Here is a 14,137-nt window from a genome sequence, read left to right on the forward strand (position 1 = left end):
TAAATTTGAAGACTATAAATTTAAAATAATATTTAAATAGATCGAACCGGGTCACCTCTCGGTGCTTATCGAGCCACGAACACCGAGCCACGCTGCTGGCTTAATTATCTGGGTATTTGTAATTCCATATCCAATTGAAGGATTGGATATTTTGAAAATTTAAGTTCAACTATTTATTTTATTATTTTTGTTATTCATTCATTTTAATTGCAGAGTAAAATTGACCATTTCTATTTATATAAAATAAATGGTAATTTACATTTATCGCATCTTTAGAGCATACAAGTGATAACTCCAAAAAACTCATTTTGACCTACATATGTGTGTATACAACATTTTGAAGATAACATATATATGTATTGTATATATATATATATATTAATTGTTCATTTGATATAACCACGCCGAAATTTTTTAATCAAATTTTAATAATTACAACCGTTATGTAGTACATACTAATAATTATGGGCTCGTTATCGCTCGTTAAATTTGTCAAATAATTACTGATGACATTGCACAAATATTTTATGTCAAGTTTGCAAATAAATTTTTGTTATTACGATACATTGTACGTCCAGTTTTTTTTACATGGCTTGATTCAGGCAAAGTTCAATGATTCAATGATTCAGACAAAGTTCCTATATTCTTCCGATCGGTTTGAAACTTTGCCATTTTGCGCGGTTTGGTTACCGATAGAAATTTAACTCGATTCTGATAGTTCGATGGTAAAAAGTAATCGTAATAAACACGTCTAAGTTTGCGAAATTTTTGAAGATCTTGACGTTCAGTGGTCAGTAGCCTTATTTTATTTTATTTTTACATAGATATATAACAGGAAGGCTTGACAGGAAGACCCCAATACGTCCTGGACAATTAATTAAAAACAATGCAGCATTTTTATTACATAAATCACTGTATTTCGAAAAGGTGGAGAACACGAAATTAACAATTAATTAATTAATCCATTGAGACATCTATGAATTTTTAGACTTGTACATATATTTTTCAAATTGTACATACATACATTAATACAGAAGATTTCAAGGAACCGTTTCAACAATAATCAGATATAATTGGCAAACTCCGATAAGAAACGATCGACTTGGACTTGGACTTGGACAAACATCCAAGTCTAACCAGCAGTATATTAAAGATTAGCCCGGAATCGAACCCAATAATCTCTTGATGCCAAACATAAATGCAACCACTGAGCTATACTGCTGGCTTATATGTTTGATTTTCGGCCACCCACTCGTCTTGTCGTATTTTACTTGTTTATACGCCTATAACTTTATCTTTTTCACACTTCTATCTTCTATCTATTATCTATATACATATATAAAAATGAATGTCTGTGTGTATTTGTCTCGAATAGGCTCCTAAACCACTGAACCGATTACGATGGAACTTTCAGAATTTGTTGTATGCATGTCCGGGAAAATAACTGTGAAAAAAAAACGGGGAAAACGGGAATGAGTGGCATTGCAACGCTATAATTTCGCGTCGCAACCAACGTGTTGGCTGCCTGCGTTTTTCCGACATATGGGACCGGGAACGGGAACAGGAACGGGAACGGGAATTGCATGCGTTATTGTGGCATTGCAACGCGTGCGGGGTTCAGCTAGTATCTTATAAAATTTGCATTATAGGTTCTCATATATATTTTTACTTGACTAATTCTGTTAGATTCGGTACAAAATAATAACAAAAAATTTACGAATATGTGATTATGAAAAATATTATATTTATTGAAAAAAATATTAGATGCATTTCATTTAAGTTTTAAATAGCAACCGGGGAAGGATCAGAAGGCTCTGCCCCCCATTAGAAATAGAGTCCGCCACTGGCTCGAGTATAGTTTTAATTAGGCCACACAACGCTCTCAATCCAGGGTACATAATATGAAACTCGTGTGTATACTCCAGGTACGCCAATAAGTCCACACTGTTTTCCCATCGATGTAATTCCAATGACATTGTACGTGCAATGTACTCCATTATTGTAGATTTGAAGTGGACCGCCAGAATCACCCTGTGAATAAATAAAAATTACAACCGATAACGAAACAATATCAAATTAATATCGATTTCTTTTAATAAACCTACCTGGCAAGCATCTTTTACTTCCGTATGGCTTCCATAGCATATTTGAGATTCGTCGACGATTCCTTGAGGTGACTTCCTACCTTCAGAAAATTTCCTACGACATTCTTCTATTGAGAATTTATCCAGTGTAACCTACAATCAAAGTATTGTATTGATTACGATACAAATATAACGGTACATAATTTTGTTTTAGTTGCACTTCAATCACTATCAGGACCAGTGACGTCCCGAAGGCATAGGCAGCTAAGTAATTTCCTACGGGCGGCAAATTATGGCAGATTAAAATTTATTTTTAATAAAATTAGTAAAAAATACATATTTTTCTCGGAATGAATCTTGTTCTCGTTGCGCTTTTAAATTTATTTCAATCGATGTTAGAAAAACGCTATAATTTTAAGTAATTCATATATTGTAATTTGTAATTTTCAGGTGTATAAATTTCATTGTTTATTTTATTGTATAATTTTTTCAACGACTGGTGTTATTCATTTTGATTTTTCACCCACAAAATGGCGGCAAGAGAGTGATTATTGATATTTGTGTCTCCGAATAAAATTATGGTTTAAAAATACTATTCAAAACATCAATCTGTTATATTATTATAATTATGAAAAAAACATTCCGTCTCGGGACGTCACTGATCAAGAGAACAAAATTTCAGATATTTCCGAGCTAAAAAAATTTATACGTCCCTCGTTTAATGGTGCGTACGCACCAAGCCAACGAACGGCCCACAGGCCAACTTTTAAAACCAGTAGCGTACAAAATATCGAAATAAAAATTAAATTTAAAAATTGAAATTAAATATCAAAATTAAAACTTTATTATAAGTTTCGTCACTTCTGTTCATGAAACTCGTCGGACAACCTTCGACACTTTTCGATTCTTCAAAATATGTCCATCAGTGGATATTCAGAGGAAGTCATTCGGCCACATACCATAACACTAAGAAAAGGAATTTAGATAATTTGCCAGATGAGAATTGGGCAAAACTTTGGAAATCTCTATAAACTTTTATTGAATTATGTATGTACATACATATATGCTATTTTTTTACAATTTTATTTTACATCTAGTCATTAGTTGTACATTTGTATTTGTTTTTAATTTAGATTTAGATAAATTTTGTTTAATTTTTATGTGCATCGGGGTATATGAAAATCTGCTTTTAAATTTTATTTAAATAAAATTGAATATAATATAATATGAAATATAATTTTGTTCTAGTAATGAACTTGACAAGAAGTGAGTATACATACCAAGACAGAATGCCTCCGAATGTAAAAGCATCAAAGCGTCGCCTAATGGTGCGTACGCACCAAGCCAACGAACGGCCCACAGGCCAACTTTTAAAACCAGTAGCGTACAAAATATCGAAATAAAAATTAAATTTAAAAATTGAAATTAAATATCAAAATTAAAACTATTATTATTATATAAAAATTAAATTCAAGTATCAAAATAAAATTATAATCATTATATTAAAATTAAAATTAAATATTGAAAGTTAAAACAGAACATGCACAATTTAAATAAATTTTCGAGATTGACCTAAAATTAGATCATCAACAATCACATACAGGTAATCCTCGACTTTTGTTTGTCGAAGATGTTTTGACTTACGAAGATTCGCACTAAGATCGAAAAAAAATCAAAGAATTATTATTTTTACTTCCCCGTAATGCGCAGTTACTGAGAATATATCATGTATTAGTATGGGTGATCCAACGATTTTTGCTAACCCAGGGTGTTGTCGGTCACATCAAACGGATTTTTTTATTCTTCAATTGTTTCTCTCGTCGAAATAAATCAAGTAATTAAATCATTTCAGAGGTAAAATTTATCGGATAATGTGTGATTATTAATTTTATTTTGACGAAAGAAAAAAAACTCTTTGACAAATCACCGACATCCGACACCGCGTTTTTTTATGAATTGTTTTTTTTTTTATCGATCATCCACGTGGAAATACAGTAACATCTCGTGACGACTTCAACAATATTTTTTTTCGCTCGTAAGCAGAGAAATTATAATATTTCTCTGGTTTTAAATGCGTATCGTCGTAATTCAAAACATTGTTGTAATTCAAAACATCAACGATGATCTAATTTTAGCTCAATCTCGCTCTTTAGCTTGATTTTGATATTTAATTTCAATTTTAAAATTTAATTTTTATTTCTATATTTTGTACGCTACTGCTGGTTAAAAAGTTGGCCCAAAATCGTCGTTGGTTTAGTCCGTAAGCACCATTAAACCCATGTAAAATACGAGTACATATATTACATCAACATTAATATTACGTATATGTGTATGTATTATACATTTTACAGTGAAACTGTTGTCAGTGAAATTATAATTTCACTGACACAAGAAGTGAGTACGAATATACATAACAATAGAATTACAAATGTGCTTTTCGATGTCAGTGAATTTGTGATTCTTATTACAACGTACTGCCAACCCTAACAACCTAATCTTAAATAAATAAAACCAACCCTAACTTAACCTAACCTAAAATTAATAAGTAGTGGCTGCTAAGATATTATGATGTGTTTGCTTTCGAATCCCGTCACACACATTCTGTATCAAAAAATCCAAATCGAAACAGATAGTGGACCATAAGAATAGTGGGAATGGACAAGAGTGGGGTTGTGGGCAGAGCGTGTGAGCATGTGTTTGGCATCGGAGTGGGGATGGAGAGGAGCAGGGTTCGGACTTGGAGTGGCGCGACTCGTATCGGCGACGCACTATCATCCAACTGTCAAAAATTATAATTTCACTGATGTGAAAAATGTAACTGGTTATGATTTCACTGAAACGTCATTGAAATTATAATTTCACTGTGACATACATATAATAAAATATAAAATATTATCATACTTTGAGCAGTTTGTTACTCTTGGTTTGAAGGTCTTCCATTGTTCCCCATCCAGTAGCAATAGCTTTGTTTTTGATTACTTCATTACCTACGTGAAGGCAAGCAGGGCGAATCTTGTAGCTGTATACAATCCTAAAATAGTAAAATGAGATCAATTGTTATGTTCTCCATACGTTATATTATTAACGATATGCAATCAAACTTGCGGCCTGTCTAATTTCAGCAGAGCTATGTCATTATATATTTTCGCAATCGTATAATTAGGATGCTTCACTCTTTCTATTACATTGAATAAAAATTCTGGGCTAGGTTCGACATTCACATCTTCACCTCCCAATCTAACGTATTTTACATTTAATCTAAAACAGAATTCGCGTTAATGTAGATTTTCAAATATACATACATACATATGTGCAATATATATTTAAAAAATTTAAATGTATAAATGTATTTAATAAAGAAATACTTAGTAATTTTGTTAAACATGCAATGTGCAGCTGTCATGACCCACTGCTCACTGATCAAAGTACCACCACAGTCCCAATCAATTTTGTTAAACTCTGTATTATCAAAGCCAAGAAGTGCCTGAAGTCATTTAAAATTATTACCACGGTTTTTTTATCTCACAATGGTGTATTTTATCATTACTTTAAGCCTTAAAGTAATGCAAATCTTGAGTGAAAATTTGTCCATTAAAGTTTAAGCGACAATTTTCTCCCTTCGAAGTCCCCATATAAAATTACAATTATTAATCATTAAACACTTTCAATATACACTGTTTTTAGTGATTAATAATTGTATTCAATATACATGTTTGTTTCTCTTACATTTAAAATAAGGTGACCATTTTTTTCGAATTCAAAACAAGGATACTAAAAAAAATATATATATTTCATAATACTTCCATTATTAAAAACGAACAATAAAGAAGTAATTCATTTTCTTCAATGGTCTATAAAATTATATACAGAACTGGTTAAAATTATTATCATCGATTAGCAAACGTTTTAAAATTATTGGAGGTCCCCAAAAAACCAGTACTGTACTAGAAAAATACATACGAATGGTCACCTGTAATTGATAATAACACTGAGCAACAAAAAAAAATACCAGAGCGGAGACTAGCCAATCTTTACTAAGTTTGACCCACTGAATTCGAATATGATATTGATTTTTGTTGGTGGGTGATCGTTTACGAGATATGAGCGTTTAAAAAAATCCGCGATTTTTACAGTTCATTTTCATTCAGGGATTGAACCCGGCACCTTCTTGACGGTAAGCAGAAGCTTAACGTCCGAGCTATGCTGCTGCTGCATACATATGTTACGAAAAAATCTGCTCTGAATACACGCACTTGTTACTTCTTCGATGATTAAAAGCGGCTGAAAGAATTGGCGCAATAGTAAAAGACATTTAAAAAGGGAACGAAAATCATTTCTGTGTGACATAATTTGTTTCAAATAACACGCATGTTTACGGTCGCAATCAATCAGCGCATCTCATTATCATATAAGAACAAAATTTGATTAATCTAAAAAAAATAATTAATATTTTTCAAACACGGATAATCTGCACCCAGATAATCGAGAGTATACTGCAGATATAAAAAGACTCACTCGTAACCAAAGAACTTGACTTTTTGAGGGAGAGGGAGAGGGAAACACTTAAGACTTTTCTTTTCAAAACTCTATGAAATAGATAAACAATTACCATGTGTGGAAACTCATTTGGCTTTGCCTCAGTACCTCCGAGAATTAACTCAGCAGCTGTATGTTTACATGTACTTCTTCGTATTTGAGTACCACCACCAACGGAAATGCAAGGAAACACCGAGTCTGCCAAGTCAATGCATTCTAAAATGACAAAATTACCGTTTCGAAAATAAATCAGATACAAATAGTGCATAATAGTTTGGTTTTCCACTCACTGTTCCAAGATTTTTGATTGGTCCGATTGACAATGATGGCTTCTGATGGATATGCACACGTAGCCACAGTGGAGGTCTTCGGTTGTTTTCCAGCACAACACACATAAGTTTTACCGTTAAATTTTCCACACAACTAAAATCAAACTACATTTGAAATGGTTATTATGAAAGTGCCTTATGACTAGAGACCCGTATTTTGGGCATCTATTTTTGTCAATTTTAGCATTTTCGTTTTGCATTTTAGCGTTTTAGGCATAGATGTATAATACATAGATCCGCCCTCACGCTTTATACTGGTCTCCCTTTTGGCGCATGCAAAATATATGGCGCACGCACACTTTCTCTCAGTAGGTAGTTGGCTTCTAAGTAGGAAAGTTCGATTGCGGAGATCTTGTCGATAGATATGCGGAGATCTTGTCGTCACTAACTGAGGGGTGCGGGGGGTTTAACTAGCGGGGAAGTGAAAAAAACGCCGACCGCTGCGTCGTAGGGAAAAAAAACCTTTTTTTTCCCAACTTCCCCGCTAGTTAAACCCCCCGCACCCCTCAGTTAGTGACGACAAGATCTCCGACCAAAATCACACGTCAGGGCCCATCTATGTGTATTATACATCAATGCAATGCAACCATTAAAAAATAATAGAAAAATTCAAAAATATTTTGAAATTAAAATTACAATAAAAAAAAGATGAATATAAAAATATAATACCAATTAAAATTGATTAAAACTTAACATGGAGCATATTTCTACAGATTCCTTTTTGAGATTCGTGCGACGATTGGTAACAATTATATTGTATTTACTAAAATACCTTTCAGCATCCACACTGTTGACGGGACACCAAATAGATTTTAAAGCGGCACAACCAAACTCTTCATATTTAATTTTTGTTGTCATCAATAATAGCAATATATCCGGCGTGGATTCACTTTTTATATTCTCTATTAATTGTCTAAAAAGTGCTGATATCCTTCCAAACATTGAGCCTCTGTTAATACATTAAACAATGGCAGGTTTCTAAATAACAAAACTGTTTCTTTAACATTAATATTAGATTTTGAACCTGCCACAGATGGATTGAATAGTTTAATCAATGTTCGGAGGAATAGATTTGTCTCATTTAGTCTTGAGTGCGAGTCTAGTTTTAAGACGCTTTTTTGAGCAGCCTTTTGGATACACAGCTCCAACTATCTTCTTTTGTTTACAGTAGTTGACAAAATCAGTTGCTTGGCTTCGACAGGAAAAACACCGTCTATGGTAAACTGCAAGCTCTGTTTTATCCCCTCAATTTCTTCACATAATAAATGGGCAAAGGGATAGGGAAGACCCTTTTAAATTTTCTATTAATTTTATGCAAATTTCACTTTTGTTTGTTATTTTAGCATCTATTCGCATATTTTACGAATTTAACATCTATGTATTAGCATCTATTCCAAATTTTAGCATCAATCAAGCACTAATAGCAAAGTGCCCAAAATACGTGTCTCTACTTTATGACACATGTATATTTCATTTCGAGATATAATAATAAAATTTTTGCGTTTGTGCTTGTATAAAAAATACGTTATATATAAATATTTATTAACGTGTATTCATTAAATCGTTCATTTCATGATAAAAATTCATTCATATCTTGTCAATTAATATGATTGTAAATACTTAATATATACATATTTCAATAATTACACATAAACATCAAAAACATAATGAAATACTTACTTCCGTGTACACAAATTTATATTTTTGATCATTTTACCACTTTAAAATGGCAATTTTTGTTATTACTTTAAGCTTGACCCTGAATATACATATGTACACCACGTATGTATAATACATACAAATCATATCATATGTAAATATTTATTTTTATTTTTAGATAGATATGTATATACCAGTAAGGCTTGACAGGAAAACCTCAATGCGCCTTCCTGGACAATTAATTACAAACAATGCAGCATTTTATTATTACATAACTCACTGTATTTCCAGAAGTTGAAGAATACGAAATAATAATTAATTAATAATTAATTACAGAATTAATCCATTGATACATCTATTGATTTAGATTTTGTACATAATTTTTACACATTATACACACAATAAATACAGAAGATTTGTAACAACGGGAAAGGTGAATTTTTGCCAATTTTGAGGAACCGTTTCAACAATGATCAGACAAAATTGGCAAATTCTGATAAGAAACGATCGATTTGGAGTCACAAATACCCTCAAATCAAACCAGTAGTATGGCGGATCGAATCCACTGATCACTTGGTGCTAAACATACACGCTACCATTAAGCCATACTGCTGGCTATATATGTATATTAAGTTGTAATACAGACCTTCGGGTTTATCCGTTTCGTTCTCAAATTTGTCAAAAATGATGCACATTGTAATAAAGGTGTGCACCCACCAAGAGAATCATCATCCAGCGTGCAATAGTCACCTGCGTTAAATATTTAGAATCATTAAAAATATATATATGTAAACATTTTCAAATATAATATAATTTGATTGGTACACTGAATTTTATTAATTATATTTATTCCTTGCATTTTATGAATTCACGCACCTGGGTCTTGAGAATTGATGTGGGTAAATAAGGAGAGTACGAGAATCGCTGCAACAAAATTGTGTGTAGTCCACCCCATGTTGTCTTGGGTAAATGCAACAGTTGGGTATTAATATTGTCACCTCTGACCTGAATATCTTCTGAGAACACTCCGCTTCTCAAATTGATGAAAAATTTATAAAAGTGCGTAATGAAAACTTTTCATTTATTTAATTCTTGTATGTATGTTCACCATGGAAACCAAAAATATAAGTGACAACTGACAACTGACTTTAAGTCTTGGTCAGTTCTTCTCCCAAAGTATTTTATTCATTTTAACTGTCATCAAATAGTTCGTTGAAAAAAATCGTATCATCACAAAATAATAGGATCCATCAATCATATTTTAATTTTTTCTCACAAATGTTTTGACAGTGTGGGGGTCTAGACAGTTCTTGGAACGCGCGTCTACCTGCACCTTGCATAAAGCGCGCTATACAGTACCTATATTTATTCATTATTTTATAAAAAAATAATAGTAACAAGTCTCAAAAGTTTACTCGATTTGTATACTCGAAATTATATACATACATTTATTCAAAATCTGCACTCACTAAGATGAATCATAAAAATAGGAATATTTTTTATATAATTAATGAACATTATCATAATTAGTCATCGTCGACGTTTATATGCATAGTTGATGATCGGAAATCTGGCAATCGATAGGTTTTCCTCAGATCCGGCATGGATTTTGGGGTGCATTTTTAAATTTACCGCGTTAGCGTTCCAATAAATAAATAACTTGAATATGTTGCAGATAAAATTGAAAGTATGATTAGAAAATTACATTTTGGAATCTATGTATCTAAAATGATCAAACTGAAGTATTTGAAACTTTACATAATTTCTTATCTGAAAACAAGAATAGTATGTCTCGGGATATACGTGAAAAAATAATTGAGCATTTAATAGGGATGAAATCGTCTTTTACGCAGTTCTTCCCCAAACCTTAAGAAGCAAACAATTGGATTTCAAACCCCTTTGTTAATGAACATTTTCGGACAGCTACCAAGGAAAAATAGAACTTGATTGAACTTTCAAATTATAGCATTTAAAAACTGAATTCGAAATAAATAAGATTATTCATTTTTGGCTAGGTATTAGTGAAGAATATGAACAGCTTTCTGACATAGAGCTTATTAGCCATAAATGGTTTTTATTAAAACCATTTATCAATCATAGAAGTATGACAAAATAGTAGATAAATATATTAAACTTTGAGCATATTATAATTGTGACCCCGCAAATAACTTTTTTCCACAAAATTTCTTACCAAACAGATATACATACATATTGTATGTGTTTTCACATGCCTTACCATGCAAATTTCATGAAATACAATCATTTTTTTATGGTGGTACAATTTAGCGCTATGTACTACCAAGTGGTACGTGAGTCAAAAAAGGTTGGGAACCGCTGGTATATCGCATCGAAATTACTATCAAAATGCGGCGAGCGTTATCGCAGATACATATATATTATGGAATTGACTTCCTAAACTTAATTTAGGAAACTATTCATTAGAATGAACAAAGTTTAAATTTAATAATGCATTTTGCATTTTATAAATATTATTTACTTGAAATTCTATGTACCCATACCCGGAAGTTTTTAAACCCAAGTCCTGGATCCGGGTTTGATATCATTACCCAGCGTGTTCGAGTCCGGGTCGAGTCAAGTCCAGAAACCCTTATGCTAACCACTGAGCTATGCGTATATGCAGGGCCAACGAGAGGGGGGGGGGACCGGGGTAAAGTACCAGGGCCCGGACTACTCGAGGGCCCCATGTCGGAAATCGTACCTGTTATACCATATTTTCTTATTCAATTATTTTAAAAATAGCAACCAACTTTAGGTATTTTTCTAATACAGTAAACTCTCAATTATCCGGGCGCAGATAATTCGGTTTGCGGATAATCCGTGCTTGAAAAATATTAATTATTTTTTTTAAATTAATTTAATTTTTTTCTTATATGATTATAAAACGCACCGATCAGAGAAATGTTATAATGTTATTATAACATTTCTATAATGTTATTATAGCCCGCGTATTATTTGAAACAAATGATGTCACATGTATATTCGAATAAATTTAAATAAAATAAAACTATTCAAATAAATTTTATAAAATGTTTTGTATTAGATTAGCCATGTTTAAGAGCGCTGGACACCAGCGCCTTGTCCATACAAACGTATTACACTTCTCCCTTCCTCAATTATGGCACTAGAGAAATTATTTTTTAATATGCTATGGATATTCACCATTGGGATGCATCTGTGGTTTTATTTTTCTGATTATTTATTTTTCATAGGAGCTAGGAGCCGCCAAACATCTATAAAATCGCCTCTTTTTTACATCCACGAAAAGAGTCCAGCGTGCTTATTTAACGGTCACTATAGTTCATCACTAAAATTACCAGACAATAGTCCCGACTTACAACCTATCGAATATTTATGGGCTATTATAAAGGAAAGGGAATAAAAACAACACCCTGGGGCAAATCATAAGTTAAAAAAACTGTTGAAAATGTATGGTTTGAAGAAATTTCGGACGACAAAAAAAGTCGTATTGTCGTGCCGGCAGGTATCGATGCCGTCATAAAAGCAAGAGGATTGTCTAGTAATTATTATATTACTATTTATTGTTGTCATATGTCCATTGCCTATGTATTTTAATTCATAGAAAAATATATATTGTAATATTATTTTAGCTAGAGACATTTGAAGTACATATAACAATATACATATATTAAGCCAGCAGTTTGGCTTAATGGTAGCGTATATATTTAGCACCACTGCGATCACTAGTTCGATTCACCAAAACTGCTGGTTAGATTTGGGGGTTTGTGACTCCAAATCAATCGTTTCTCTATAAGAGTTTGCCAATTTTATCTGATCATTGTTGAAACGATTCCTGAAAATTTGTAATAGATCATTTTCCTGTTGTCACAAAATCTTTGTGTATAATTTGTAAAAATTATGCACAGAAATCTGAAATCTATAGATGTCTCTATAATTTCGTGTTTATTATGTGTATAAAAATTGTAATAATAATTGTGCACAAAATCTAAAAATAATCCATAGATGTCTCTATGATTATTATTTCAATACTGTATACGTTGTCTGACCGTTCAACGTATTGTATACGTTGTCTGACCGTTCTCGTACACTCTGTAATGACGAGTGTACATTGATTGTAATAAAATATAATATCTCTAAAATATAATAATATAAGAGAAATGCCCTATTGTGCATGTTTTTTTAAAATTCGTATCTCGCCTTAATTTAAAAATATAAATAATCTTTTTTTAATCGTGAAACATGTTAAATAGTTGAAATCAAATAATAAAACCAAAAAAAACTCGTGTATAGTTTCATGTAATTAAAAAAAATTGAACAATTGAAAGTGATGCGATTTCTCTGCACAGTACTGTATATTGTCGCATTCACTTAATACAGCGGTTTCCAAACTTTATGCTACTACGCCTCCCTAAAAAAAAATTTTTTTCCGCGCCTCCCTACCTTTTATTTTTTAATATATATATAATAATAATATAGACACGTTTTAAATAATAAACCTTTATTTAAAAAAAAATACTGAACACTACAATAGACAGAATAATAAAAAGGTTTTGCTATAACATAAATTTATACGAACACGTATATTTATTATTATATTAAACTACATCTAACACATCAAAATTTAATGCGAATGATGTTGTTGTTTATTGGCACAAAGTTTATCAAATCTTGGGGGCTATATGGAGAGTGCCACTCGTAACTCCTTTTCCACTATTGACCTGGCTCGATATTTGGTTTTCATTGCAGCTAGTGCCAAAAAGCCCGTTTCGCATAAATAAGACGTTACAAACGGTAAAAAGACTTGCATTGCTTTGCAATACAAAGATTCATACTCTCCACTAAGATTCATCCAAAATTTAATTATGGTTTCATTTTGAAACTTTTGTTTTAGTGATCTATCGCATGATAATTCTATCAATTTTTCTTTTTCGATGGTTGTCAGTTCGAATTCGTCTTCTTCATTGTGGTTAAATGGATTCTGTATACACAACAACTTTGAGAAATCAAGGTCTTTGAAATAATTGGAAAAATGCAGCACTAAACCATCCAAGTGCTCAGTAAAAAGATTTTGACTTGCTTCAATATTGGCTGTGGCCCAGAAATCTTTGGAAAGTGAAAACATATCCAACTGATTCTTTTGTAAATTTGATTTCCATAACTTCAACTTTTTAATGAAAGCTTTTACTTTGTCTTTTTGAACAAGTGGATGGATTTGTGATCCCTGCATTGATTTTTTTTTTTTATTGGACCATCGTGGCATTACAGGAAGAACCTAATGCGCCACAATGGCCTACATTTAACAAAGATAATACAAGTAAAAAAAAAAACAGAAAAATTAGAAAGCAGAATAAAAAAAAATAATAAAAAGTAACAAAAGGAAAATAATAATACAAATAAAATAGTACATAAAATGTACAAAGGAGAAATAAAAAGTAAAATAAATTAACAAAATATGAATAAAAAATAAAATCACAGCGAGGCCCAAATGGAAGAGAGTAGATTAAGATTCCACTAATTCATCACATTCAA

At 31.8% G+C, this 14,137-nt stretch overlaps 1 protein-coding gene across 2 annotated transcripts; it reads right to left on the minus strand.

Annotated features, from left to right (window-relative positions):
• Positions 1–1,640: 1,640 nt before the first annotated feature.
• LOC143914522 (trypsin-1-like) lies at positions 1,641–11,230 on the minus strand. 2 transcript variants are annotated; one of them, XM_077434782.1, is made up of 10 exons: positions 11,128–11,230; positions 9,485–9,638; positions 9,255–9,358; positions 6,911–7,043; positions 6,694–6,836; positions 5,450–5,568; positions 5,190–5,342; positions 4,986–5,115; positions 2,106–2,237; positions 1,641–2,031 (listed from the first exon to the last, which is right to left on the minus strand). In XM_077434782.1, the coding sequence occupies exons 2-10, from the start codon at positions 9,561–9,563 to the stop codon at positions 1,861–1,863; spliced, it is 1,164 nt and encodes a 387-aa protein (XP_077290908.1). In that variant the 5' UTR covers positions 9,564–9,638; positions 11,128–11,230; the 3' UTR covers positions 1,641–1,860. The 2 variants fall into 2 exon arrangements, with proteins under 2 accessions (XP_077290908.1, XP_077290909.1); XM_077434783.1 differs by lacking the exon at positions 11,128–11,230 and having other exon boundaries at positions 9,485–9,786.
• Between the last annotated feature and the right edge of the window lie 2,907 nt (positions 11,231–14,137).

Source organism: Arctopsyche grandis, chromosome 7 (genome assembly GCF_051622035.1).
Source record: "Arctopsyche grandis isolate Sample6627 chromosome 7, ASM5162203v2, whole genome shotgun sequence".
In the NCBI taxonomy this organism is placed as follows: Eukaryota; Metazoa; Arthropoda; class Insecta; order Trichoptera; family Hydropsychidae; genus Arctopsyche; species Arctopsyche grandis.

Excerpts from the sequence above, each read along its gene's own strand:
- LOC143914522 (XM_077434782.1), bottom strand. The coding sequence starts at position 9,563 with ATGGGGTGGACTACACACAATTTTGTTGCAGCGATTCTCGTACTCTCC. Across the intron at positions 9,359-9,484 it reads CATCAATTCTCAAGACCCAG|GTGACTATTGCACGCTGGAT; the intron begins GTGCGTGAATTC and ends TATTTAACGCAG. Across the intron at positions 2,032-2,105 it reads AAGTAAAAGATGCTTGCCAG|GGTGATTCTGGCGGTCCACT; the intron begins GTAGGTTTATTA and ends ATTTATTCACAG.